Source organism: Rhododendron vialii, chromosome 11a, assembly GCF_030253575.1.
Source record: "Rhododendron vialii isolate Sample 1 chromosome 11a, ASM3025357v1".
Taxonomy (NCBI): domain Eukaryota; kingdom Viridiplantae; phylum Streptophyta; class Magnoliopsida; order Ericales; family Ericaceae; genus Rhododendron; species Rhododendron vialii.
This window is the reverse complement of record NC_080567.1, coordinates 24,756,609-24,783,985: the sequence shown is the minus strand read 5'-3', so window position 1 is coordinate 24,783,985 and position 27,377 is coordinate 24,756,609. Positions and strand designations below refer to the sequence as shown.

Genomic DNA, 27,377 nt, shown 5'->3' with positions numbered 1-27,377 from the left:
GCAATTCTCCATTTTTATCTTCATTTTTCAATTAACAAACTCAAAACTCAATCATCTAATTCATTTTCTCTTGAAAATTAACAAAAGAAATTCGACATTATTTATCACCCACACTCCCCTCCTACAAGTCTTGGCAAGTTCCATTCGAATGTACGTGCCTGTGTTTATTTGCAACAATGCTAGTACTTTGTATTTTTGAGGGGTCTATTTTGATTGTGACGCAACACGCTTCGTCGGGACATACAAGTGAGGCATTTGAAGGCGAAAAAGTATTGATCAACATCATTCATTTTGTTTGTTCCATAAAATTTGGGGTGTCATGAATCATGAATGTAACACTTTTGTCTTTGAATCTAGGATGGGCCCATTTGTGCGTCATGCCCTAATCATGGCAGGGCCCACATCCGTATTCTTGAGTTAACAAAATGTTTCTTCGTTGATTAAAAAAAAAATCCTGATATTTCCACCATAATCAAAAATAATATTTTTCTTTATATTCCCTTCCTTACACCTCTTACCCTTTTTTAATATTTTCTAAGCTGGTATGTGAGCAAGTAGTTATGAATCATGTCTTTTTAAAATCCATGGGCTAACATCCCACTTGTTTAATTAACAGTATCTTAATTAAATACAGGCCAACACAACACTTGTCCAATACTCGCTTAATTAAAAAAATCAGTGATTACCTACCTGGATTAATGCAGGCCAGATGGTTTATATGGGAGTTGAGACAGTACTGATCCAATGAATAATTATTGGTTTAAGCCTTAAGGCATAGACATACTTTTAATAAGTACTGTAGTTTTTATCTCCATGCATGCTTTTTTGTTCCTCCATGTATATATATATATATATATATATATATATATATATATAGTCATTTTCAAATGAGAAGGTCCTTATTTTAGTTAAAATAATGATCTCCTCATTTCTTCCATTTTCTGATCGAATTTCGATGATGTGAGCCGCTCAATGTGTTTAGAATGTAATTTTAAGGGTACTCGGGAAAAATCAACAAAAAAAAATGACTGGAAAGGGCTTCATCCGAGCATTTTTTGTATGAACCGTTCGATAAAAAACAAACAAAAACTGCTCGGATGAAGCCATTCTTGGTCTCTCTTTTTTTACTGATTTCTAGTGAGTACTCTTAAAATCACATTCTGAACACATTGAGCGATTCGGATCATCGAAATTCGATCGAAAAAAGAAGGTCCTCATTTTATTAAGTTAAGATGGTCCTTACAGAAAGTGGACTCTCTCTCTCTATATATGTTTCAGTTAGGTCACCCTCTTTAGTGCAAGTGGGTGAATAGAAGGATCTCTAAAAAAAACTGAAATCTCCAAATTTTATGATGAAATCCTGTAAAATTGCTTTCTTCTTCTTCTTCTTCTTCTACTTTTTTGGGAGGGGCAGAATCGGCCTTGACTTTTCGAGTTTAAAGCAAAGATTAAAGACATGGTCATTTTTTGTTAGACTATTATAAAGAGTACTAAAGTAGAAAAGGTCCTAATATTTGTAAATTTTCGGGGTTCTAAAGCGGCTGCCCTTTTTGCCTAGGGCCAACTCTAAGGGCTATGGTACATACAAAATTGCTTGTATTTTTGTTTTATTCATTTACATTTTTGGGATGGAAAAATCAATTTTCTGTAACTTTCTATTTGTTCAGTTACCAAGAAAGTTGTAGGACTCGCAGTTTCAACTTTCTCACTAGAAAACACTTTACTGCACAATAGGTTTTGCCAAAAAGAAAGAATTTTTGTTTTCCAACAAGATTTATTGTGAAAAGAACACACACAGAAAAGTAAATTTCATTTTCCTTTACTTCACTTCACCTCACTTTACTTTTCCTAGGAATCTATTTCATACACAATATTTCTGACAACTGAATGGAGCCAAACGTTTGTCACACAAGCTTTTCCGTGTTTTCGGAGAATTGCAAGTAAAAATATGCCCAACCCGAAAATGCTACCAATTTTTTTTGTCTAATCACCAAAATAAAAAATACTAGCCCCAGAAAAATGCTTACCGGATTTTTAAAGAAACAAAGAATATTTCTGAAATAGGAACCAAACAAAGTGGGGTCCCCTTGTTTGAACTGGAATTTGCTAGTAGGATTAGCAGGCCATGCTTAATTATGAGTGGACAGTGGTCCCCCTCCTAGCTTCTAATGGCTTTCTATGGGTGTTGGTTTTCTGTGACAAAACCTAGATGGATTAATCTCCTCCCGTGTGGGGATACTTTTTATGTTGTCAAGAAAAAAACTATGAGTGGAAGAAGCCCGAGTTGCATCAATCGTGAGGCAGCCATTGTTTTTTTAGAACTCATCTTTTTTGGATTCCATGAATTTAATTAGTTCAAAGAAAAATATATGAGCAGGGATACTTTATATATGAGAGTCCTCTTTGGTCTGGTCTTGTTTCATAAGGTTGAATTTCAACAATTAAACAGTTATTTTTATATAGTACAACACTTGCATACCAAAAATATAGTTGTTTCTCACCATTCTTGTAAACGTAAATAGTTGACAAATAATGCTAAAACATTAGTATATATAAAAATTCCTTATAATTTATAGTATTCTAGTCGTACCCGTATTTCATTCTAGACTTTTTAAAATCCCCATATCCATATCATATCTTATCCGTGCACCATATATGTATCCATGCTTCATAAAAATTGACGATGGATACGACTTAAAGAAAAACTTCATATGGCAGATTAAAAAAAATTCAAGACATCGTATTCACGTACAATGTACATCACTAATTTTGATGCCTTTTCTTAGTGTTTCTGTAGGTAATCATGGCATGGACTCTTTAAATAGAGGTGCACTTACACCAGCCGGCTTGATATCAAAGTCGGCTTTAGACAATTTGAGACCCTAAGGCAAGAACATTGGAGTACGAGGTTTTTCCTCCTCATTTTTCTACTTCTCTTCCAACGTTGTATGTTCTTCATCCCATCAATATTGTGGCTTCAGGTCCTCCCTCCCAAATACATTTGAATAAGTGGGAATATGAGGTGAGGATCAAAAAAAAAAGAAGTAGGAATATGAGGTGACAAACATCATTCAAACCCTAGTTTCAACTTTTGATTCTGTAAAACACTCCTACTGCAGAGAGCATAAAGAAATGTGGAGGAACAAATCACATCCATGAACTGATTCCATTACATTTCTGATTTACAATAGCAAGTTGCAACACAAAGGAAAAGGAATACTACATGTTTATGGGCCTTTAATCATACTTTCATATACTTGGGGGCCTAGAGTATTTGCATGCATCAGTAGGGCCTCATTGGGCTCAAGTGTGTACTAAAATTGCCGATAAATGCTGGGCAGGTGTAGCCATTCTGGATATCCATTGGGCTCACGCCCATTAAAATCTTGACAAAATTTTGTAGCCCATCTTTTTGTATTTCATCAGAAGTGGTCCAAAAATGTTTTAGGCTGGGTCACATATACGGGAAAATGACGGTCCAAAACGTGTTTTGATAATTAATTTTGTTAAGGACATACTGAGAATATTTGTTAATGCTGAAAATGTCCTTGGCAGGTATTAATTATCAAAACACGTACTTGGCCGTCATTTTCCCCATGTATAATCCCTCCGGTCTGCACCCGCTCCAAGCCCTCGCTCTATGTATCTGCTATTTCTTTTGGAATAAAAAAAAAAATGTATCATCGTTATTGTCCAACAATTTATTGGTCTTTGGGCACCGTTATATAGTCGTTACGAAAATATGTAGTGAATTGAAGAAAGGTATTGGAATAACATGCGCCAAAACTACAAATAATTTTCCGTTCTTCATACTTTAGAAGAAGATACTGGGGGCAGTGGCCCAAAAGAGCGGTGACGTTTTCAAGTACTCTTATTAGAGTTGTCCATCAGTAAAGGGAAATGATGACAAAAAATGAAAAAAGAGTGCACGACTACGAAGAAGAGCGTAAAAATCATTTCCCTTAATAAATTTTAGATTTTACGCATCTGTAAAAGATGAACTGTAGTATATGCGATGAAATAATTACCTTGCACACATGTAAAATACAACTTCTAAGTAAATAAGTATAAAGGTGATATATTGTAAGAGAATGATCTGTCTCGTAAAACGAAAAATAAATACTTAAAAAATAAAAACCTAAACGGAACGGGGCCTAAAATTGCTTGCTGATATATCATACTATTTGAAATTACCCATTACATGCAGGTTCCACTCACAAAACATTTGACACCAAATTAATTGGAGTTTTCACGCAAATAATCAGAGCCGTTCAATTTATTTAAAACATGTTTTTAATAGTTCCTATGAAAAATTAACTCATTCGGATATCAATAATTGCTTGATAGGTTCATTCAGACAGGAATTAACTGAATGAACTGATCAAAGCCAATACTGACAGTCTGACATCATAATGTGTTGATTTTTTACAACAGCCAATAAACGTATTTTAAATAAATTGAACAACTCCGATTATTTGCATAGGGATCCTACGCAAAACTTGTGTCAAATATTTTGTAAGCGGAACTGTCCCCAACATGTAGCCCGGATTTATATACCCGCCAGCGCACTGACCAAGGATCTTCACCGCGTGCACGCGCACTCTCTCTCTCTACCTCTCCTATCCTATTTTCCTCGGATTTCTCGGCAACCAAACAGGACTCCTGACGAGGTCGTAGTTTCTTGGGACGGAGGTAGTAATTGGTGTTGCCGTACGATGGGGTGTGGCTGTTGTGGTGTTTGAGATTCCAGGCCGCCGTCTTGACTCGCATTTTTGGGGGGCTGAATTTAGGGGTGTGAGTCTATTTTAGGTTTTTGATTTATTGATGTTTTCGTTTTTTCATGTTTTCTCTCCCGTTGCGGGGGCTTCCCTCACCCCTACGTAGGTGTTTTGGTGGTTTTTTTGTCACTTATCTAGTGTTGCGCTGATTGGAGATATGCTTCATCTGTTCTGCACATTTTGTTGTGTGAGGTTTTGGATGTTTTGCGTGGTGTTTAGGCCTTCTTTGTGGTTGCTATATCTCATCTCTTGAGATGGCTTCCCCGTTCTCTGTATTTTCTTTATTATTATTAATGAAGTATCCCATCATTTGGGCCAAAAAAAAAAACAGGACTCCTGTCTCGATTGGGGATCTCTTCAAAACTATTCCTTTCCCCGGCGCATTTGGATTGCCTTTTAAGGCCGTTTTCTGGTTTAAATTTTCTACTTCTAGCCCTTTACAATAAGAAACAGAGCTTTGTAACGCATTTCCACATACAGAAAGCAAGTGTAACAGAGAGAGAGAGAGAGAGAGAGAGAGAGAGAGAGAGAGAGAGGAATGGCGGAAATTGGAGCGAAACGGAGGGTTCTGAGATGGATTTCGATGGTATCGTGGAGCGTTCCTGTAGCATCAATGCTTGCTTCAGCCGAAAGAGCCTTCAAATTACAGCAAGCGTCAACCCAAACCCCAGCCGTCGAAGCGTCGGGATCGGACTATCTTTTGGAAGTTGTGAATTTGTTGTGGCAATCGGATCGATCATCGGGTTACCAACACGTTTGGCCTGTAAGTGGAAATTATGAATTTGATTAGGGTAGTGATTTTCAAGCTTCTTTTCCGGTTGATCGATGCCCCATGTTAATCAACACAAGAGTCATTTTCATCACGACACGGGACTCAACAGTTGTGAATAAATTGAGATACAAAAAAGGCAGGGCCGTAAAACGCTCCGATTTTTGGGATGTTAATTAAACATTTTTCCCATTTTTCCAAAAATCATTTAATTAAAAGGAAACGATTAACTTCATTAGCAGCGGAATTAATAATAATTAAAGTACATCATAATTGATATTAGTGAGATTACTTCATTGTGAAAATACTTAGTTCTGGAATTAAGATTACATTGATTCTAATGAAAGTACGCGACAGAAATGAAATAGAGCCTCTAGGGGTTTGGGTTCCAGCCTTCAGTTGGCTCTTCTTCAAAAACGGGTTCCTCGGTCTCAGGAAAAATGGTTCCTCCAAAGTCCAATCCTTATCCAACACCTAACGTAAAATGCCAGGGCAATCACCCAATATATATACTCCTACGGTCCTACCCTTTAACCCTTACTTTATAAGTAAAATAGTCAACAAAGATAAATAAAGTATAACAAGAGCACACATAGAAACACGAAGTCTGTTTGATTTTCTAGCCATGAACTTACGTGAAGTCTAGAATCTCAACCTTGAGAAACATTTCTCTGAATTAACCACCAAACTATGGCCGTTGCATGATTCTACTCCCTCATTGCTTGACCGTCAAAGAGCCCAGATGAAAAAGCCTAAATTATCTACTTAGTCGTACTCATCCGTGATCAACATTAGGAGACTATCCAAAACACTGAGGAACACCTTGTTCATCAGGATGGACCTATAGATAATTATCTTGAAACTATAGTGCATATCACCCTTATCCGCCAAATGTCCATACGGAGCATGTCATGAAGTGCCATATGTATGGTTTCGAATCAACGATACAGGGTCCCATTGACTGACCTTACAACAGGTTTCACTAGGCTGCCCTAATCCATGCAAATGGAATGTAAATGAAGAATTTAAGGTAGAGATAAAACCAGCCCACACAAGTTACTAAACATTGAATTAAATCAGAGAGGTCAAAATAAAAATATACAGGACTGATATTAAAAATATTTTAGCGAGCCTCTAGGTGGGTCATTGTCACTTCATTGATGCTAGGAGAACTTTGAGCCGGCGAATGTTCATGCGTCTCTTTGGAACTCCTCTCAATATAAAAGCCAGGTTGCTTGGGTTGGGGCAAAGCTATAGTATCTGAAACCAACATTAAGACAACTGACGATATAGTCGGCCTGTCTTCAGGGCATTTCTGCACGCATAGGAGACCAATCTGTATACATCTCAAGACCTTAGACATTGGAAATGAACCCTCCTTCACTGGATCTATTAATTCAAAAGCCTTTCCATCAACCCAAAGTTTCCATGCTTGAAAATGGCTCAATATAGTTAGAAATCAAATATTGAAAAATATGCAGGCTATCAGGTTCTTTGTCTATGAACTTACATGTCCAAGAAGGTTTAGATCATGGTCTGTGTGATGGAATTTTCTATTCCTTTTGCCACTCATTATCTCCAAAACTATGACTCCAAAGCTAAAAATATCTGATTTTGTTGAAAATAGGCCATCGATTGCATATTCTGGAGCCATGTAACCACTGCATGACATTATAAAGAGGAATAAAAAATTAGTTCTAAAAGTTAATATGCATAAAACAAGGAACATGACTTAGATCACATACTAAGTTCCGACCACCCTTTTGGTTTCTGCGGATGATTGATCACCTCCAAAAGCCCTAGCCAAGCCAAAATCTGAAATTTTGGGATTCATCTCACTATCAAGTAGCACATTGCTAGCTTTAAGATCCCTATGAATGACTCTCAATCTCGAATCTTGATGAAGATAAAGAATCCCCCTAGCAATCCCAATAATGATAGCCAGACGCTTACTCCATGTGAGTAATTTGCTTCGTGTTATTTCTGCAATTTCTCAAAATTCATCACTTTTTACAAGTTTATTTTCTTGGTTGTATAATGAGACAAACTTTTGTGAAATATACTTTCCAATTGATCAAGTTTGACTTTCGAAGAAGAAAGAGAGAGAGGAAGGTTTATTGGGCAAACCAAAAATGAAGGAATCCAAGCTTCCATTAGGCATGTACTCGTAAACTAGCATTTTTTCTTCTCCGAGGATGCAGCATCCCAAAAGCCTAACTAGATTACGGTGTTGAAGTTTGGCAATCAAAATAATCTCGTTTTTGAATTCCTTAAGACCTTGTTTGGAGTCCCTTGAAAGCCGCTTGACGGCTACGTCTTTTCCAGTTGCCAAATGCCCCTAAGTCAACACGAGTCATTTTCACAAAGTCTACTTCGTCAGTCCTCAGCTTTTAGCCCTCTTTTAGAGAATTTTAATCATTCCACATTTTTATAGATTCAATCATAAAAACAAAATTACCTTGTAAACAGAGCCGAAACCACCTTTTCCAATTTTGTTTGTATTCGAAAAGTTGTTAGTTGCTCCTGCAAGGGTGACCATATCAAAGATGAGCAGTTCTACGTTTTCTTCGTTACTATCATGAATGTCTACCCCTGCATCAATAATCGCAAAAAACAAGAAAATGTACAGCTAAATGAGTTCAATACTGACCCAGACATGGGGGGCGGGGTACCCCTGCATCAATAATTGCAAAAAACAAGAAAATGTACAGCTAAATGAGTTTAATACTGACCCAGACATGAGTGGTGCAAATACTAATGGAAAACCAAATTCTTCCGAAACAGTTAGATTGCAAATACTAATGGAAAACCAAATTCTTCCCAAACAGTTACATGGTCCTTCATTGGGTTTGATATGCCTTCGTTTCATCCACATCATATGCCTGCCTTTCAACCACATGTTCTGTACGACTTTTCCGTATGGTTTTTTTCTGTTTGTATAGCATGATTTAATCGTGTTTTTATGTTTCTATGCAACCAAAGCATAAGATAAGTACAAAGACTTAAGAAAACACACTAGTAAGATATGCAGTTTAATTGCTTACCTCTTCTTCGCTTCTTCATCACCAACCAACAAACTAAGATGATAAATAGGAGTGATGTTAAGACAACTGATGTCACCACAACAGCCACCTTCTTTCGCTTTAGTCTCCTAGATTGCATACGTTGATCTGAATAAAACAAAAACATTGGACATTGATTCACCAAATCACAAATTTTAATCATATTTCATTTGCGTAAATCATAATGCTATGGCATATTCATTCGCATAAATCATAATGCAGTGGCATATTCATTTGCATAAATCATAGTGCTATTGTTGATTTTAGATCCTTCATACTTATGATACTATTGGAAAATCTTTGAGTTAGACTGCCTTTACTATATCCTGTTGCCTAAAGTTTGCCCTATATAACCTTCATAGTCCAGTTGTTTTTGCATTTTACGTTAAGGGAATGACTTTGGTGTCCCCAGTCATTTTGGGGACACCGTAACTTTTGGCATAACAAAATCATTATGAGCATAACCAAAACCCATTACAAGCATAACAAAACCATAACAAGGCATAACTTGTTTGTTATGCCTTGGTTGGGTTTGGTTATGCCTTGGTTGGTTTTTTGCATATTCCTTAGTTATGCCTTGTTTGGGTTTTGTTATGCTTGTAATGTGTTTTAGTTATGCTCATAATGGTGAAGTTATGCCAAAAATTACGGTGTCTCCAAAATGACTGGGGACACCATAACATCATCCGTTAGTTAAGGGAATAGCCTCAGGCCTTCAATTGCAGAATGGTGTTGTTAAATGCAAAATGTTATGGTAATGACTTCGGTGTCCCCGGTCATTTTGGGGACACCGTAACTTTTGGCATAACAAAACCATTATGAGTATAACCAAAACCCATTATTAGTATAACAGAATCATAACAAGGCATAACTTGTTTGTTATGCATTGGTTGAGTTTGGTTATGCCTTGGTTGGTTTTTTTAATATTCCTTGGTTATGCCTTGTTTGGGTTCTGTTATACTTGTAATGAGTTTTAGTTATACTCATAATGGTGAAGTTATATAAAAAATTACAGTGTCCCCAAAATATTCGGGGACATCATAGCATCATCCAAATGTTATACTACTAGTTTACCAGAATTTGTACAGTCAATCTTCAACTAGAATGGAGTGGTTTCATTTTTGTGTAAGTAATGGTACAATTGGTTTTAGGACGGGAATAGCAAACTATGCTCCAATTGTTGGCTTTGGACTAGTAGCACCATTTTTGTTGGCCTAGCTAGTGAACCCGCATGAGATAACGAATCAATTACTAAAATTCAGCACAAAGTGACATACCTAATTCAACCGCATCAACTTGTACATACAAGTCTAGTCTCCCGTCTGGGAACCTTCTCATATACCTTCTCGCATCCATCAAATTTTCATACCAAGTGATGCAGGTTGCCCTCACTCCTCCTCCTGCTTGACTCATGTAAGCCAGGCAAGAACAGTTTCTAAAGCACTCATCCTTGCACTCATGCACACTCAGGCTCATCCAGACACGTGCCTTCGACGTATATGGAATCTTTGTATTCACAACCTTAACAAACCCTTCTCCAATTCCACACATGGAAAGTTCCTCGCGCTTCTTGATGCACCCGCCCGATGCATCCCGCAGGTTCCACTCCTCTGCCGACCTGGGCTTATATCCAGGAAGGCACGTACACTCGAAATCTTGCCCGTTGTTCGAGTCACAGTAACCATTAGCACCACACCGGCCGTAATTACATTGGTCTCCAGGGACCGAATAGAACTCGACCCATTTGCCGACCCATGTCACCATTTTTAAAGAACCCAATTCATCCACAAACACTGTCGACGGGTTTGACGCATTGATCAGGGTGTAAGAAGTATAAACTTCGTCACAGTTTTTCACTACTGTTCCATTAATTTTGGAACATGTCATGTCCTCAGCTTTTGCAGTCCTCTGAGGTTTTAACCATGCGGGTATCCGCCAGACTCAGCTTGAGCCCTTGAATAGTATAAACTGGGGAAACTCTTTCAGTTCAAGCTGAAAGGAGTATTCTCCTGTACTGGGGTCGTCTTGCGACTTCCACGATGTGAGAAACCGCTCAAGACCGGTCCTCCGATCCAACCCAAGCTTCATGTTTGGCAACAGGGTATTCGTAGGATGATCAAAACTTTGCCAAACACTGCCACCACTCCCACTATCTCCTTGGAACAACACCAAATTCCCGGAATCTAGGAGTCGAGCTGAATAAGAAACTGCTGATACATTTGTCTGCCAAACGGTATGATTTCGGGTACTATCGTAGATGACAAAGTTTCCTTCCCGGTTGAGGGATAGAACCCCGGAGGTACCGTTGATTGGGCTTTCCCTATTGGCTACCCAAACAACAGTATGTTCTGGAATGTTGTTATACCATATCCCAACATACCTGCGACTAGAATTTCCTAGACTGAAAAACCCAAGTGCGAAGGTTTCATCACTGGATACCAAAACTTTGCCGTCTTTGATGGATTTGTTTGGAGTTAAGGTGTCAATGGAAGTGCAAATTCTGAAGAAAAGAAATGGAAGCAGTAAATTGAAGACCCATTTTTCGGTATTCATCGTTTTGGTTTGTGATTTAGCTAGTCTGAATTGAGGTAGACTACTGAACAGAAAAATGCGATAGCTAGTACTTGTATAGCAGAAGGCGAGAGTCGAATTTTGCTGGTTTCTTTGGAACATTCTTATAATTGTGTTAGGCTTCTTAATTTTAATTGTAGATAGTCAACAATGACAACTAAAGCCGTGGAAGGATACGTGTGTCGTGTGGGTGGTGGGGGCCGGGTTGACTGAAGGTCCGCGATGACCGACGCATTGACTTTGTAAGTCAGCGTAATTCATGTCCTACCACACCATTCAGTTTTTTTTGGAGTTGGACAAAAAAGTTTTCCCTGTGTTCTTTAACCATTGGTAATAGGGATGTACTAGGGATGCAAATAAGCCGAGCCGAGCTTTGTTGTGTTAACTCGAGTTCGAGCTCCACTTGGGTATTAACGAGCCAAGCCCGATTCATCAACTAAATGGGCCTCTTTAAACTAGCTGAGCTTTGGAGTGTTAAGCTTGTCTCGTTTACTAGACGAGGCCAAAACTCGAGTTTGATGCTAGGAGAACTTTGAGCCGGTGAATGTTCATGCGTCTCTTTGGAACTCCTCTCAATATAAAAGCCAAGTTGCTTGGGTTGGGGCAAAGCTACAGTATCTGAAACCAACATTAAGACAACTGACGATATAGTCGGCCTGTCTTCAGGGCATTTCTGCATGCATAGGAGACCAATCTGTATACTTGTCAGGACCTTAGACATTGGAAATGAACCCTCCATCACTGGATCTATTAATTCAAAAGCCTTTCCGTCAATCCAAAGTTTCCATGCTTGAAAATGGCTCAATATAGTTAAAAATCAAATATTGAAAAATATGCGGTTAGTGAAAAGGCTATTAGGTTCTTTGTCTATGAACTTACATGTCCAAGAAGGTTTAGATCATGGTTTTTTGATGGAATTTTCTATTCCTTTTGCCACTCATTATCTCCAAAACTATGACTCCAAAGCTAAGAATATTTGATTTTGTTGAAAATAGGCCATCGATTGCATATTCGGGAGCCATGTAACCATTGCATAACATTATAAAGAGAAATGAAAAATTAGTGCTGAAAGTTAATATGCGTAAAACAAGGAACATGACTTAGATCATGTAAGTTCCAACCACCATTTTTGTTTTTGCGGATGATTGATCACCTCTAAAAGCCCTAGCCAAGCCAAAATCTGAAGTAGCACATTGCCAGCTTTAAGATTTCAATGCATGATTCTCAATCTCGAATCTTGATCAAGATAAAGAATCCCTTTAGCAATCCCAATAATGATATCTAGGTGCCTACTCCATTAGAGCAATTTGTTTCGTGTTATTTCTGCAATTTCATGAAATTTATTACACTATTGACTTTTCTTGGCCATATAATGAGACAAACTTTTGTTGAAATATACTTTCCTATTGATTAAGTATGAATTCCTATGAAGAAAAAAGAGAAAGAAAGGGTTATTGGGCAAAGCAAAAATGAAGGAATCCAAGCTTCCATTAGGCATGTACTCGTAAATTAGCATTTGTTCTTCACCGAGAATGCAACATCGCAAAAGTCTAACTAGGTTACGGTGTTGAAATTTGGCGATCAAAATAACCTTGTTTTTGAATTCCTTAAAACCTTGTTTGGAGTCCCTTGAAAGTCGTTTGATAGCTATGTCTTTTCCGATTGACAAATACCTCTATGTTAACAGTCAACACAAGAGTCATTTTCCTAAAGACTACTTTGTAAGTCCTCAGCTTTTAGCTCTCTTTTAGAGAATTTTAATCATTCCACTTTTTTACGTATTCAATCATAAAAACAAAATTGCCTTGTAAACAGAGCCGAAACCCCCTTTTCTGATTTTATTTGTATCAGAAAAGTTGTTAGTTGCCCTTGCAAGGGTGACCATATCAAAGATGGGCAGTTCTACGTTTTCTTCATCATTGTTGTCACGCTCTCGATTTTTAACATAAATAAATAATTCATTTCAATAAATGATCCTCCCATAGTATAGACAATACCCAAAAGAGAGTTCCCAAGTTTAAAGGTTTACAACATTGGCACTAAGGCCCAAATTCCATAGATAGTTAAAGACAGTAAATTTAGAGGTTACACAATATCTGTAGTTTAAAAAGTTCAAATGAATTTACAATTTAATCCTTTCAAGAGATCATACAAAAGATGATAGAACCACTTCTCGGGACGGCTTTCAAAAGATATGAAGTTAAGTATGCACACCATAAACTCCGCGTCAATATCCTTGAGGTGTACCTGAAAATGATAGATTGAACTATACTAGCCCAGTAGAGAATTCTATATTCAAGCTATATGTAAATGCGATGAAACATGCTATAAGAATGAATGATTTCCAATGAACGATCGAAGATACAAAGGCACAATGAACCGACGAACAACAACTACAGAATTCAATACGTCTTATAGATATCCCCAATCATTCGTACATCAACTAGGAGCAGCATTAAGCATATATCAATCTAAATAACCCACGAAAGTTTCTCAAACCATTTTAAGACTCCTCAAATGAATGCCACCATTTATTTCATCATTTCTTACCATTTAACATCAAGCCTCTTTTCGTAAATGAAAACATTCCTTTTCGATTTCCAAAATAATTTTGAGAAATACTCTCGACCTCTACGGGTCGAGCTCCGTTGATTCACTTGAATACCAGAAGATTTTTCATAAAAATTCTTTTTCCAAAACCAAGTAGCTCAGAGATCTCCAACATGAGTCCAAGTAGCTCATTCTCCATTAACACATCAAATAGTGAATTTAAGAACTTTCCGGGTCTTAGGGCCCCATACACCCATAATACATTCTGGGTACTCGTGATCCCGTACATCCATTTCACATTTCGGATCTTAGGGCCCCATACACCCATAACACATTCCGGGTGCTCGTAACCCCGTACATCCATTTCAATGTATTATAAATTCACAAACATGTCCTTTTGTATATTATTAATTACCTTAAGTTCACGTTATCTCTCAAAGTTTATCACGATGCCCCATGTCACGTACCGAACCCAAAATTACTCTACGACACAGCATCCGCTAGGTTCTAAATGAGAATCTTATAGATCGGGTGCCAAGGGAATCTAGGAAAATCAACGAGACAAGGCACGAGGATACGGGTTACCCTATTCTCATCCGGACCGCAAGGAAAACCCCCATCGACCAACTATGCACCCTACGATATACTTTATGGCCTACGATACTCAATAACGACTCCATAGTACGTTTCTCAATTCACCAATCATCACGTCATCTAATAACGCTTAACAAGTCTATATCGATCATTAAGACATACCACAACATCTATTTCAATCAACCAAAAGTGTAAAATAATGTACGAGTATCCTAACCATTTAATTCTACACTTTTCTAAGCTACGACGAGAGCCCAAGGAGGCCGATTGGTCAATGAATCTTTCGAGGTACGAACTATTAAGTTTGGAAGTGATTTGAAGCTATTCAAAGGTGTTTGAAGTGTTTGGGGTTCAAACGGGCACGAGAAGAAACAAATGAACCAAATCTGTCTGGAACAGAAGAGGGGTATTGATACCCCTGATCGAGGTATCAATACTTGTCCAGAGTCTGATCCAGAGGAGAGTGGGGTATTGTCAATACCACGGAGTTTTTCTGCAGATTTTTCAACTTTTCAACAACGAGACCTCAACAACAAACAACGAATCAAGTACAATCAAAGTACATAATCAACCCATAAACACATAGAGAGAGTAAGAAATTCCTACCTCAAGTGATTCGAACGAGACCCAAGCGATTGATTGAAGTCCAAGCGAGCCCTAGACCTCTAAAGCTCCAAAATCAACCAAGAACTTCCCTCCAAGCTTGACCCACGAAATTTTGAGCTCGAGAACGCGATTGGAGGGCCGAAGGGTGGTTGATCTTTGAGGTTCTTGAGGTCTTGGAGGAGTTTTGAGTGAGATCGAGGAGAGGAGAGAGATAAATTTCGGTAGAGAGAGAGAGAGAGAGGACGGTAGAGAGAGAGAAAGGACAGGAGATATATAATTTCCTACACACACACACACCCTATATATACCCCTATATCTTTAAATCACACACTCACTCCCTCAAGTTTCAATTCTCTCATTTCAATCCCTAATTCAAATAGCCACAAAAATAAACTATATTCTCCTAATTAGACAATTAATAAACATTTTAAATAATTAAAATTTTTACGGGTCTCTACAATTGTCTTGATCAATGTGTATCCCTGCATCAATGACAAAAAAATAAGAAAATATACAGCTAAATGAGTTCTATACTCGGTGTCGACCCAGACACGAGGAGGGGGGTAAGCCTGCCTTTCAACCAAAACGTAACATAAGAAAACCTCAAGGAGTTTGACCAAGTGGTTGTGAGAAAGCAAAAAGTGCTTCTCCGTGAGGTCACAGGTTTCATGCCCAGTCATTACCTTCAGGGCCCCGGATTTAGTCGAGATGCGCACAAGCTGACCCAGACATCCGTTTATAAAAAAAAAAAAAAAACCAAACATAAGTACAAAGACATAAGATAGCATAGTAAGAAATGCCAATTAATTGCTTACCCCTTGTTCGCTTCTTCATCACCGGCCAACAAACTAAGATGATAAATAGGACTGATGTTGAGACAACTGATGTCACCACAACAGCCACCTTCTTTTGCTTTAGTCTCCTGGATTTCATACGTTGAGCTGAATAAAACGAAATCACAAATTTACTCATATTGATTTGCATAAATCATAATGCCTATGGTTGATTTTAGATGCTTCATGCTTGTTGGAAGATCTTTGAGATAGACCGCGTTTGTTGCATCGTGTTCCCTCTGATAGTAAGCTTGCCCTATATAACCATCGTAGTCCCAGTTGTTTTGCATTTTAGTTAAATAGCCTCAGGCCTTCAATTGCAGAACAGCGTTATTAAAATGCAAAATGTTCTTTTACCGGAATTTGTATTAGAGAATCTTCAATTAGAACAGGGTCACAGGAATAGCAGCACCCTTTTTGTTGCCCTGGCTAGTGAACCCCCTGTAAGATAAGGAATCAACCAGTACTAAAACTCAGCACAAAATGACATACCTAATTCAACGGCATCAACCCGTACATTCAAGTCTCGTCCATCGGAAAGGAACCTTTTCATGTGCCTTCTCACATCCATCAAATTTTCATACCAAGTGATGCAGTTCGCCCATGCTCCTCCTTCTGCTTCACTCGTGTAAGCCAGGCAAGAACAATTTCTCAAGCACTTTTCCCTGCACGCATGCTCGTTGTGGCTCATTGACACATGTGCCTTGGACGTATTTGGAATCTTTGCGTTCGCTACCTCGACAAACCCTTCTCTGTTTCCACACATGGAAAGTTCCTCGTGCTTATTGATGCACCCGCCCGATGCATCCCGCAGGTTTCACTCCTCTGCCGACCTGGGCTCGTATCCAGGAAGACACGTACACTCGAAAGCTTGCCCGTTGTTCATGTCGCAGTAACCATAAGCTGATAAACACCACACCGGCCGTAAGCAACGCATTGGTCTCCAGGGACCGAATAGAACTCGACCCATTTGCCGACCCATGTCACCATTTTTGAAGAACCTAATTCATCCATGAACATTGTAGACAGATTCGACGCATTGATCAGGGTGTAAATAGAGATACAGCCCAATATGCCAAGAACAACATCCGCCTATTCCAATTCAAACAGATTATAAAACGCCAAACCTTACAAGCTAGATAACTAACTAATGCAACCCAAAATCATCTCCCGATCTACACACATATCAGAAGATAAAGTCATGGTTGGGAATTCTCTGGTGGACAAACACAAATTCCATCGACAAATTTCCCTTTGGGACGGCCACCAAACTAAGTCGCAACCCATTGATAAGTATTTTAAAAGGAGTTACTGATTTCAGATTCTACAATTTACATGCATTGAAATGTACATACTTCCGTAAATTTCCTTGCGCTTTTATTTGTGGTACTGACAAGCCGCTCCGTTACACCAAGCCCGCAAAACTTGTTCACTTTTCGAACTGCCGAGGCTTTGGAATTCCACAAAATACTTCTCACTTACGCATTTTGCTTTCAAGCGTATAAACTTGAGTAATCTTTCAAACTTGGATTCTCATTTTTGGAGTGAGAACTTCAAAAAAATAACTGTTAGCTTATTTTTGGATGGACTCCAACACAGGGAAAGCGTTATGTCAGTAGCTGTAATTTCGGAAAATTGCTCTGCCACTTCACATATTTTGGAGTAAATAGATTACAGGTCCGACCACTAGCTACAGCCTACAGATACATATACGTGTAATTATGTAAAGAAGACCCCATGTAACTTCAAAACTAAGAAGTACAGATACGGTTGACATGAGACTCAACAGTTGTAAATAAATTGAGATACAAACATGGCGGGGTGTGACGTCCCGATTTTCGGAGATGTTAATTAAATATTTTTCTAAAAAATGATTTAATTAAATGGAAACGATTAACTTCAGGATCTGGATCCTCTCCACACATCCCTTTCCCCACATCTACCACAGCTTTCCACCAAATACTGCCAACACATTAATGAACTCATCCAACGGCCCAGATTAAGCCAAAGCCCCACGTTTTCAACCCCTAAACTATACGACACCGTTTTCAACATTTTCCCCAAATCACAATTGACGCTGCTCCGTTTGCTCCCTCTCTCTCTCTCTCTCTCTCTCTCTCTCTCCCCAGCCCCCCCGCCCCCTCTCTCTCTCTCCCCAAACCCAAATACACTCCCGACTCAGGCGATTTGTTTCAGCCCAAACCCAAATACGAACTCAATCCCACTGAAATTGCCCTCCATTAACCGTACCAATCTCTCTCTCTGGTCCTTTGTTACTTTAGAAATTTCTGTGGAAGGCATTCAAATCCATCTCCTAATAATAGTTCATGACTCTGAAACCATTTTCTTCAATTCCCCTGCAATGATTTCACTCCTCACAGTTTACTCTTGGAATACACGGGGTGCGAATAGTAGATTAAACCTTCTCTGTAAGAACATGAAGATTTAACCTTATAAAATTTTGAAAAATCAAATCAGAATACAGTACAAGCAAAACCCTATTTTTTACTGGAACAAAAACAAATCAAATCAAACGAAGAGTGGGAGAGGTCAACATCTACCGGTGTCAAGATTCAAAGAAGCTTCTGAAGAATTTTGATAAAATGTATAAACTGAATCAAGAACACATCAAGAACAGAGAGAGAGAGAGAGAGAGAGAGAGAGAGAGAGAGAGAGGAGGAATTCTCGTTTCTTATTCTCTGAATCTGTGTGTTTACAAACAAGGGCCAAGCCCCCTTTATACATCACACCACAACAAAACCCAATAGCAACAAACTAACCAATCTGCTAACCACCCCACTTACTAACTAACTAACAAACTAATCCCTTAATACTGCTGACGTGGAAATAGAAGTGGAGTTGAGATCAGCTGTAACAGAATCCTTTGAGCCAGACTCCTTAACACCCCCCTTCAAACTCATGGGAGGATTCCCGACCATGAGTTTGGACTTCAATAGCTGAAACCTGGAAACAGACAAAGGCTTGGTGAAAATGTCAGCAATCTGAGCCTCTGAACTGATATGATACAAGACAATGTGATGATTCAAGACTTGTTCTCTGATAAAGTGATAGTCTATCTCAATGTGTTTAGTCCTAGCATGAAAAATAGGGTTGCAAGCTAGAGCTATAGCAGATTTATTGTCACACCATAGGACATGAGGTGTTGAGGAAGGAATAAGAAGTTCAGAAAACAATTGCTGCAACCAAACCAAGTCACTAGCTGTTTGAGCCATGGCCCTATACTCGGCCTCTGTAGATGAACGAGCCACAGTATGCTGTTTCTTAGCACACCATGAGACCAAGTTGTGACCCATAAAAATACCAAAACCTGTGGTAGATCTCCTGTCCACAGGGTCCCCTGCCCAATCTGCATCAGCGAAAGCTGTGAGAGATAAAGGCCCCGGAACAAAATTCAACCCTTGATGCAAAGATCCCTTGATGTATCGAAGAATACGTTTTACTGCCATAAAATGACTCAACTTAGGAGCATGCATATGCTGGCATGCTATATTAACAGAAAAAGATAGCTCTGGCCTGGTTAGAGTCAAGTATTGCAAAGAACCAACCAAAGTTCTGTACAAATGAACATCCGGAAAAGGAAAATCATTATCTGGGATCCCAGGTTTAACAGAGGCAGGAGACTCTGAACTTTTACAGTCTATCATCCCAGCTTTTGCAAGCAGATCTGTGGCATATTTGAACTGAGATAGAAACAAACTAGCAGCATTTCTATGAACCTCAATACCCAGAAAATAATGCAGAGAACCCAAGTCTTTCATGACAAACTTGTGACTAAGTTGAAGAATAAGAGATTGAATGAAGGTGGAATCACTACCAGTTATGACGATATCATCCACATAGATCAAAACCAAAGTAATATCAGACTTTTGTGTAAAAATAAACAAGGAGGTATCTGCCTTGCTAGGGTGAAAACCAAGTTCCACAAGATAACTGGAAAACAAAGCATACCATGCCCTTGGAGCTTGTCTCAAGCCATACAAGGCTTTGGAGAGTTTACACACATACTCAGGATGAGAGGAGTCCTTATACCCCAGAGGTTGCCTCATATACACATCTTCAGTAATTAGACCATGAAGAAAAGCATTTGAAACATCTAATTGCCGTAAAGGCCAACCTTTATTGACTGCTAGACTTAGTATAACCCTGAGAGTAGGCTGTTTAATAACTGGACTAAAGGTTTCAGTAAAGTCAAGCCCCTCAGCTTGTTGATTACCATTAGCCACCAACCTAGCTTTATATCTTGCCACTGTCCCATCAGAGTGTTTCTTGATTTTATAAATCCATTGGCATCCAATAACATTTCCATCAGAAGGAGGTGGAACAAGCACCCAAGTGCCTTGCTTCACTAAGGCCTCATACTCCTCAGCCATAGCCTTTTGCCACACAAAATGAGAAACAGCTTCAGAAAAATGTTTTGGTTCTGTTGTAGGTAAAGAAGGAGGGGTAGAAGAAGATGTGAACAAAGAAAATGGTTGCTTAGGCTTGAAAATGCCATTTTGAGACCTAGTTTTCATTCTCTCAGACTGGGATGAAATAGAAGAAACAGGAAAACAAGAAGTAGAACCAGAGATAGGAGCAGAATCAGAAGGAAGACTAGAGGAAGAATGAGAAGAGGAAGATGAAAAGGAGGTAGAATTAGAAGAAACAGGTAAGGAAACAGAAATAGGGATTGTGATAGGTGAGGACTCAAAGACAGGAATAGGAACAGGAGCAGGTATAGAGTGGACTAACTCAGGAGGAGACAAAGAAGGTGGAATAACAGGAATGATGATATCTGAAAAGGAGGTGAGAGGGACAGAGAAATTGGTTAACTGGTGCTCAGACTCTTGTACAGAAGAAATAGAAGAAAGAAGAGAACAATAGGGAAATTGATCTTCAACGAGGTCAGTTTCACTCGCCGAACACATGTGAGTGGCCGGAGTCCGGGCTGATCTCATCGGAGGGACTGAAATCACTGAGTTCGTATTTGGGTTTGGAGAGAGAGAGAGGGGGGGGACAAACGGTGCAGCAGCTGCCGTTTGGGGAAATTTTTGGAAACGGTGTCGCGTAGTTTAGGGGCTGAAAACGTGGGGCTTTGTCTTAATCTGGGCCGTCGGATGAGTTCATTAATGTGTTGGCAGCATTTGGTAGAAAGCTGTGGTAGATGTGGGGGGAGGGATGTGTGGAGAAGATCCGGATCCTTAACTTCATTAGGAGCGGAATTAATAATTAAAGTACATCATAATTGATCTAAGTGAGATTACTTCACAATGAAAATACTTAGTTCTGAAATTAAGATTACATTGATTGTAATGAAAGTACGATGAAACAGAGCCTCTAGGGGTTTGCGTTCCAGACTTCAGTTTGGCTCTTCTTCAAAAACGGGTTCCTCGGTCTTGAAAAATGGTTCCTCCAAAGTCCAATCGTCTTCAAAACCTAGCGTAAAATGTCAGCGCAATCACCCAATAGATATACTCCTACGGTTCTACCCTTTAACCCTTACTTTATAAGTGACAGTCAACAAAGACAAATAAAGTACAACAGGAGCACCAACACTGTAATACATACACGAAGTCTGTTTGATTACCTAGCCGTTAACTTAGGTGAAGTCTAGAATCTCAACCTTGAGAAACATTCCTCAGAATTAACCACCAAACTATGGCCGTTGCATGATTCTACTCCCTCAATGCTTGACAGTCAAGGGGCCTAGATGAAAAGGCCCGAGCTATATATCTACTTAGTCGTACTCATCCGTGACCATCATAAGGAGACTATCTGAGGAACACCTTGTTCCATTGAGATGGACCAACTGTTATACATAATTCCACATCTCTCATCTAAGCCACCCAAGCTTGATTAATATATTCTAGAGGTTACTTCACCTATTACCAATTGGTTAGGTTGGAACCCTCCAAGAAATCTAACATGGTATAAGAGTTAGGTCTTGGGTGGCCTCATCTCACGTGGTCAAGTCTCCGTTGCCCGAGTCAATTGCCTCATCTCATCAATTCATACCTCCACGTGCATCCGGGGCTGCATATGAGGGGTCGCCCGAGTCAAATCAAATCTCCGGATTTTCCTCAATTCATACATCCACGTGCATCCGGGCTGCACGTGAGGGGGAGAGTTGGACTTAATCCCACATCGCTTATCTAAGCCAACCAAGCTTGGTTAATGGTTGGTTAATATATTCTAGAGATTACTCCACTTATTGTCAATTGATTTTAGGTTGGAACCCTCCAAAAAATCTAACACCACAGATAATTATCTTGGAACTATAGTGCATATCACCCTTATCCGCCAAATGTCCATACAGAGCATGTCATGAAGTGCCATACTTAGGGTTTCGAATCAACGATACAGGTTCCCATAGGCTAACTTTACAATAAGTTTTGCTAGGATACTCTAATCCACACAAATAGAAGGTAAATGAACAATTTCAAGGTAGAGATAAACTGGCCCACACAAGTTACTAAACATTGAATTAAAATCAGAGAGGTCAAAACAAAAATATACAGGACTGATATCTTGATTAGTTATCCTTTTCCATATCAAAAATATTTTAGCGAGCCTCTAGGTGGGTCATTGTCACTTCATTAATGCTAGGAGAAATTTGAGCCGGCGAACATTCATGGGTCTCTTTGGAACTCCTCCCAGTATAAAAGCCAGGTTGCTTGGGTTGGGGCAAAGCTGTAATATCTGAAACCAACATTAAGACCACAGATGACATAGTAGGCCTGTCTTCAGGGCATTTTTGCACGCATAGGAGACCAATCTGTATACATCTCAAGACCTTAGACATTGGAAATGAACCCTGCATCACTGGATCTATTAATTCAAAAGCCTTTCCGTCCATCCAAAATTTCCATGCCTGAAAATGGCTCAATATAGTTAGAAATCAAATATCGAATAATATGCGGTTAAGGAAAAGGCTATCAGGTTCTTTCAGGTTCTTTGTGTATGAACTTACATGTCCTAGAAGGTTTAGATCATGGTCTGCATGATGGAATTTTCTATTCCTTTTGCCACTCATTATCTCTAAAACTATAACTCCAAAGCTAAAAATATCGGATTTTGTTGAAAATAGGCCATCAATTGCATATTCGGGAGCCATGTAACCACTGCATAATATTATAAAAAGAAACAAAAAGTTAGTGCTAAAGGTTCTTATGCATAAAACTAGGAACATTACTTAAATCACATACTAAGTTCCGACCACCCTTTTTGTTTTTGAGGATGACTGATCACCTCCAAAAGCCCTAGCCAAGCCAAAATCTGAAATTTTAGGATTCATCTCGCTATCAAGTAGCACATTGCTAGCTTTAAGATCCCTGTGAATGACTCTCAATCTCGAATCTTGATGAAGATAAAGAATCCCCCTAGCAATCCCAATAATGATATCCAGGCGCCTACTACATGTAAGCAATTTGCTTCGACTTATTTCTGCAATTTCACGAAATTCGTCAGACTTTTAACTAATTTATTTTCTTGGTCATATAATGAGATAAACTTCTGTAAAATATACTTTCCAATTGATCAAGTATGACTTCCTAAGAAGAAGAAGAAAAACAGAGGAAGGTTTATTGGGCAAACCAAAAATGAAGGAATCCAAGCTTCCATTAGGCATGTACTCGTAAACTAGCATTCGTTCTTCTCCGAGGATGCAACATCCCAAAAGCCTAACGAGATTACGGTGTTGAAGTTTGGCAATCAAAATAACCTCGTTTTTGAATTCCTCAAGACCTTGTTTGGAGTCTCTCGATAGCCGCTTGATGGCTATGTCTTTTCCAGTTGATAAATGCCCCTATGTTAGTCAACACAAGAGTCATTTTTATAAAGACTACTTCGTAAGTCCTCAACTTTTAGCTCTCTTTTTGAGAATTTAAATCATGCCACTTTTTTATGGATTCAATCAGGACAACAAAATTACCTTGTAAACAGAGCCGAACCCCCCTTCTCCAATTTTATTTGCATCTGAAAAGTTGTTTGTTGCCCCTGCAAGGGTGACCATATCAAAGATGGGTAGTTCTACGTTTTCTTCATCACTGTCTTGAATATCTATCCCTGCATCAATAATCGCAAAAAACAAGAAAATATACAGCTAAATGAGTTCAATACTCGGTGACCCAGACATGAGCAGGGGGGAAAGCCCCTGTGTGTTTGTTTTTATTTTTTATAACCATGTACAAAACTGAGGTTACAAATACTAATGGAAAACGAAAGACATAAGATAGCGCATAGTAAGAAATGCCGATTAATTGCTTACCTCTTCTTAGCTTCTTCATCACCAACCAACATACTAAAGTGATAAATAGGAGTGATGTTAAGACAACTGATGTCACCACAATAGCCACGTTCCTTCGCTTTAGTCTTCTAGATTCCATACGTTGAGCTAAATAAAATAAAACATTGGACATTGATTCATTAAATTACAAGTTTTACTCATATTCATTTGCATAAATCATAATGCTATGGTTGAATTTAGAAGATTCATGCTTATAGGGTAATTGGAAAATCTTTGAGATAGATTGCGTTTGTTGCATCCTGTTGCCTCTGATTGTAAGTTTGCCCTATATAACCAGCGTAGTCCCAGTTATTTTGCATTTTACTCTAGTTAAACAGCCTCAGGCTCTCTCTCTCTCTCTCTCTCTGCCTAGCAGCCATGCCTCTCCTCCCTCCTGCCCCCAAGGTTTTACACCCTAATGGGTGGCGGGAGGGGAGAGAATTCTTCCCCTCGTGGGTATTTTCCTTCCCTCTCTCCCTGTTCTCTCTCTACCCGATTTACTCTCTTCTCTCCATCGGCATACCCTTCTCCGGTCATTTAGATCTAGCTGTCGAAGCCATATCCTACCTCTCCTCGGCGGTTCTCGCCTTCATCACCGTCGGCGGTTCTAGCAAGTTTTGGCCGCGGCGGTACTTCTACAGCAGTTGCACAATCAACAGAATGGGGGCATGGGGTAGTCCTTGCGGTGGGTGTCGGCGTGCAAGATCTGGTGGTGAACAGTGGACGAAAGCTGAAGTTTGGTGTGGCGGTGGTTGAAGTGTATCAAATTGTTAGGGTTAGGGTTTTTGATTTTTGTGGGTCTTTCTCCCCTATGTGGGACTTTCTCACCCCTTGGGTGTGTTGTTGGTAGTGGCTCGCTCGTTGGGTTTTTGTTGGTTGGTTTGTGAGATTCTGGATATATGCTTGTGAATCTAGACCTCTTGGTTATGGTCACTAGTTGGGATTGATAACCCTCCTTTGTATGGTTTTCTCGTATCAATGAAATCTTCTACCATTTTGGCTCGTTGGGTTTTCATTGGTTGGTTTGTGAGATTCTGGATATATGCTTGTGAATCTGGACCTCTTGATTATTGTCTCTAGTTGGAATTGATAACCATCCTTTGTATGATTTTCTCATATCAATGAAATCTTCTACCATTTTGGCAAAAAAAAAAAAAAAGCCTCAGGCCTTGTATTGCAGAACAGCGTTTTAAAATCCAAAATGTTATTTTTTACCGGACTTTGTATAGAGAATCTTCAATTAGAGTGGGGTATTTTTGGTTTTTTTGTGAAACAGTGGTACAAAGGGCTTTAGGACAGGAATAACAAACTATGCGCCATTTGTTGGCCTAGATTAGTAGCATCCCTTTTGCTGCCCTGGCTAATGAACCCCCTGTGAGATAAGGAACCAACCAGTACTAAAATTCAGTGCAAAATGACATACCTAATTCAACCGCATCAACCCGTACATACAAGTCTAGTCCCCCGTCAGGAAATCTTCTCACGTACCTTCTCACATCCATCAAATTTTCATACCAAGTGATGCAGTTCGCCCTCGCTCCTTTTTCTGCTTCACTCGTGTAAGCCAGGCAAGAACAGTTTCTCAAGCACTTATCCTCGCACTCAGGCTCACTCAAGCTCATTGACACACGTGCCTTGGGTGTATCTGGAATCCTTGCATTCGCAACCTTGACAAACCCTTCTCCGTTTCCACACATGGAAAGTGTCTCGCGCTTCTTGATGCACCCACCCGATGCATCCTGCAGGTACCATTCCTCTACTGACCTGGGCTCGTAACCCGGAAGGCATGTGCACTCGAACTCTTGCCCGTTATTTGAGTTGCAGTAACCATAAGCACCACATCGGCCATAATAATCGCATTGGTCGCCAGGGACTGAATAGAACTTGACCCATCTGCCGACCCACGTCTGCATTTTTAAAGAACCCAATTCATCCACGAACATTGTCGACAGGTTCGAGGCATTGTAAAACGCATAGATTTGGTCGTGATTGTTCCCGTAAGTTCCAATGAATAAGGAACTTGCTGTGGTCCCAGCCTTAGCACTCCTACGGCGTGTTACCCATGCGGGTATCCGCCAGACTCGGGTTATGCCCTTGAATAGCATCAACTGGGGCATGTCATTCAGTTCAAGCCGAAAGGAGTATTCTCCTGTACTGGGGTCATCTCTCGACTTCCACGATGTGAGAAACCGTTCAATCCCGGTCCTCCGATCCAACCCAAGCTTCATGTTTGGCAACAGGGTATTTGTAGGATGATCGAAACTTTGCCAAACAACACCACCACTCCCACTATCTCCTTGGAACAACACCAAATTTCCCGAATCCAAGAGTTGAGCTGAATAAGAAACTGCTGATACATTTGTCTGCCAAATGGTATGATTTCGGGTATTGTCGTTGATGACAAAGTTTCCATCCCGGTTGAGGGATAGAACCCCGTAGGTACCGTTGATTGGGCTATCCCTATTGGCTACCCAAACAACAGTTTGTTGTGGAATCTTGTTATACCATATTCCAACATACCTGCGATTGGAATTTCCCGGGCTGAAAAACCTAAGTGCGAAGGTTTCATAGCTGGATACCAAAACGTCGCCGTCTTTGATGGATTGGTTTGGAGTTAAGGTGTCAGTGGAAGTGCAAATTCTGGAGAAAAGAAATGGAAGCATTAAATTGAAGACCCATTTTCCGGGATTCATCGTGTTGGTTTGTGATTTAGTCTGAGTTGAGGTAGACTACTGAACGTAAAAATATGATAGTACTTGTGGTGTTAGGCTTCTTAAAGTCGTGAAAAGATGCGTGTGGCCAGGAGTGGATTGAAATTTGAAGGTCCTTTATGACCGACGCACTACTTGTAATTATTTTTGGATCTGCAATTGAAGGTCCTTTTTTTTTTTTTTTTTAATGAGGGTAAGAGGATAATTTCACATATCAATTCAATTAGGCAATTGTTGATATTGGGAGTTTGGATATTGTGTGTGTGTTTAAACTTTAAAGGGTCCATTACGCTTCTCTCTAGTCAACAATTGCCTAGGTGAATTGGTATGTGGAATTACCTTTTTCCCCTCATTCAAAACAACTAAGTCTCGCCCACCTGGTTTGGGTGCTTGACCTCTGGTTCAGGCCCCTTGGGCCTTCTGTCGTGGTGCCACTCTTTAGTGGCGAGGCTCTTGGGCTTGCGTTTGTTGAGCTGGCTCCCACATCGGTAGTTTGGATATTGTGTGTATGCGCGATTGAAGGTCCTTGATTGATTGATTTTTGCAACTGATTAAATATGGTAATTATCTAGTACTCCTAGGTATACTCCATTCCCTCACACAACATATGGGTTCTGCA

The 27,377-nt window shown here is 39.5% G+C and overlaps 5 protein-coding genes and 1 long non-coding RNA gene across 7 annotated transcripts; 1 reads left to right on the top strand and 5 right to left on the bottom strand.

Moving 5' to 3' along the window:
* Positions 1-5,101: 5,101 nt before the first annotated feature.
* LOC131306467 (uncharacterized) lies at positions 5,102-5,751 on the top strand. Its single transcript, XR_009193906.1, has 2 exons — positions 5,102-5,182; positions 5,234-5,751. It is a non-coding gene; the product is annotated as an uncharacterized LOC131306467 (long non-coding RNA).
* Positions 5,752-6,670: 919 nt separating this feature from the next.
* Positions 6,671-7,201, bottom strand: LOC131307041 (receptor-like serine/threonine-protein kinase SD1-6). The gene is made up of 2 exons (XM_058333459.1): positions 7,058-7,201; positions 6,671-6,952 (listed from the first exon to the last, which is right to left on the bottom strand). Exons 1-2 carry the CDS (start codon positions 7,199-7,201, stop codon positions 6,671-6,673), a joined length of 426 nt encoding a protein of 141 aa, XP_058189442.1.
* LOC131306458 (G-type lectin S-receptor-like serine/threonine-protein kinase RKS1) lies at positions 7,047-10,496 on the bottom strand. Its single transcript, XM_058332716.1, has 5 exons — positions 9,887-10,496; positions 8,592-8,717; positions 8,006-8,139; positions 7,675-7,885; positions 7,047-7,530 (listed from the first exon to the last, which is right to left on the bottom strand). Exons 1-5 carry the CDS (start codon positions 10,494-10,496, stop codon positions 7,292-7,294), a joined length of 1,320 nt encoding a protein of 439 aa, XP_058188699.1. The 3' UTR covers positions 7,047-7,291.
* A 54-nt stretch (positions 10,497-10,550) lies between these two features.
* LOC131306460 (G-type lectin S-receptor-like serine/threonine-protein kinase RKS1) lies at positions 10,551-11,269 on the bottom strand. The gene has a single exon (XM_058332719.1). It carries the CDS (start codon positions 11,160-11,162, stop codon positions 10,551-10,553), a length of 612 nt encoding a protein of 203 aa, XP_058188702.1. The 5' UTR covers positions 11,163-11,269.
* Positions 11,270-14,560: 3,291 nt separating this feature from the next.
* On the bottom strand, positions 14,561-16,811 carry LOC131307040 (uncharacterized). The gene is made up of 5 exons (XM_058333458.1): positions 16,256-16,811; positions 15,693-15,871; positions 15,533-15,649; positions 15,379-15,412; positions 14,561-14,817 (listed from the first exon to the last, which is right to left on the bottom strand). Exons 1-5 carry the CDS (start codon positions 16,527-16,529, stop codon positions 14,561-14,563), a joined length of 861 nt encoding a protein of 286 aa, XP_058189441.1. The 5' UTR covers positions 16,530-16,811.
* A 5,371-nt stretch (positions 16,812-22,182) lies between these two features.
* On the bottom strand, positions 22,183-26,814 carry LOC131306457 (G-type lectin S-receptor-like serine/threonine-protein kinase RKS1). Of its 2 annotated transcripts, XM_058332714.1 has the most exons (7): positions 25,471-26,814; positions 24,030-24,155; positions 23,694-23,827; positions 23,357-23,567; positions 22,969-23,206; positions 22,734-22,884; positions 22,183-22,634 (listed from the first exon to the last, which is right to left on the bottom strand). In XM_058332714.1, exons 1-7 carry the CDS (start codon positions 26,738-26,740, stop codon positions 22,326-22,328), a joined length of 2,439 nt encoding a protein of 812 aa, XP_058188697.1. In that variant the 5' UTR covers positions 26,741-26,814; the 3' UTR covers positions 22,183-22,325. The 2 variants fall into 2 exon arrangements, with proteins under 2 accessions (XP_058188697.1, XP_058188698.1); XM_058332715.1 differs by lacking the exon at positions 24,030-24,155.
* Between the last annotated feature and the right edge of the window lie 563 nt (positions 26,815-27,377).

Coding starts and splice junctions, on each gene's coding strand:
- LOC131307041 (XM_058333459.1), bottom strand. CDS start 7,201: ATGGCTCCAGAATATGCAATCGATGGCCTATTTTCAACAAAATCAGAT. Junction 6,953..7,057: donor ATCTAAACCTTCTTGGACAT/GTAAGTTCATAG, acceptor GTTGATGGAAAG/GCTTTTGAATTAATAGATCC.
- LOC131306458 (XM_058332716.1), bottom strand. CDS start 10,496: ATGACATGTTCCAAAATTAATGGAACAGTAGTGAAAAACTGTGACGAA. Junction 8,140..8,591: donor GATGAAGAAGCGAAGAAGAG/GTAAGCAATTAA, acceptor TTATTGATGCAG/GGGTAGACATTCATGATAGT. Junction 7,531..7,674: donor CTTGGATTCCTTCATTTTTG/GTTTGCCCAATA, acceptor GAGAAATTGCAG/AAATAACACGAAGCAAATTA.
- LOC131306460 (XM_058332719.1), bottom strand. CDS start 11,162: ATGAATACCGAAAAATGGGTCTTCAATTTACTGCTTCCATTTCTTTTC.
- LOC131307040 (XM_058333458.1), bottom strand. CDS start 16,529: ATGTGTGGAAACAGAGAAGGGTTTGTCGAGGTAGCGAACGCAAAGATT. Junction 15,872..16,255: donor GGTTGATGCCGTTGAATTAG/GTATGTCATTTT, acceptor CGTTTTATTCAG/CTCAACGTATGAAATCCAGG. Junction 15,413..15,532: donor ACTTGGTCAAACTCCTTGAG/GTTTTCTTATGT, acceptor TCATTGATGCAG/GGATACACATTGATCAAGAC.
- LOC131306457 (XM_058332714.1), bottom strand. CDS start 26,740: ATGAATCCCGGAAAATGGGTCTTCAATTTAATGCTTCCATTTCTTTTC. Junction 23,828..24,029: donor GATGAAGAAGCTAAGAAGAG/GTAAGCAATTAA, acceptor TTATTGATGCAG/GGATAGATATTCAAGACAGT. Junction 22,885..22,968: donor AAAAGGGTGGTCGGAACTTA/GTATGTGATTTA, acceptor AATATTATGCAG/TGGTTACATGGCTCCCGAAT.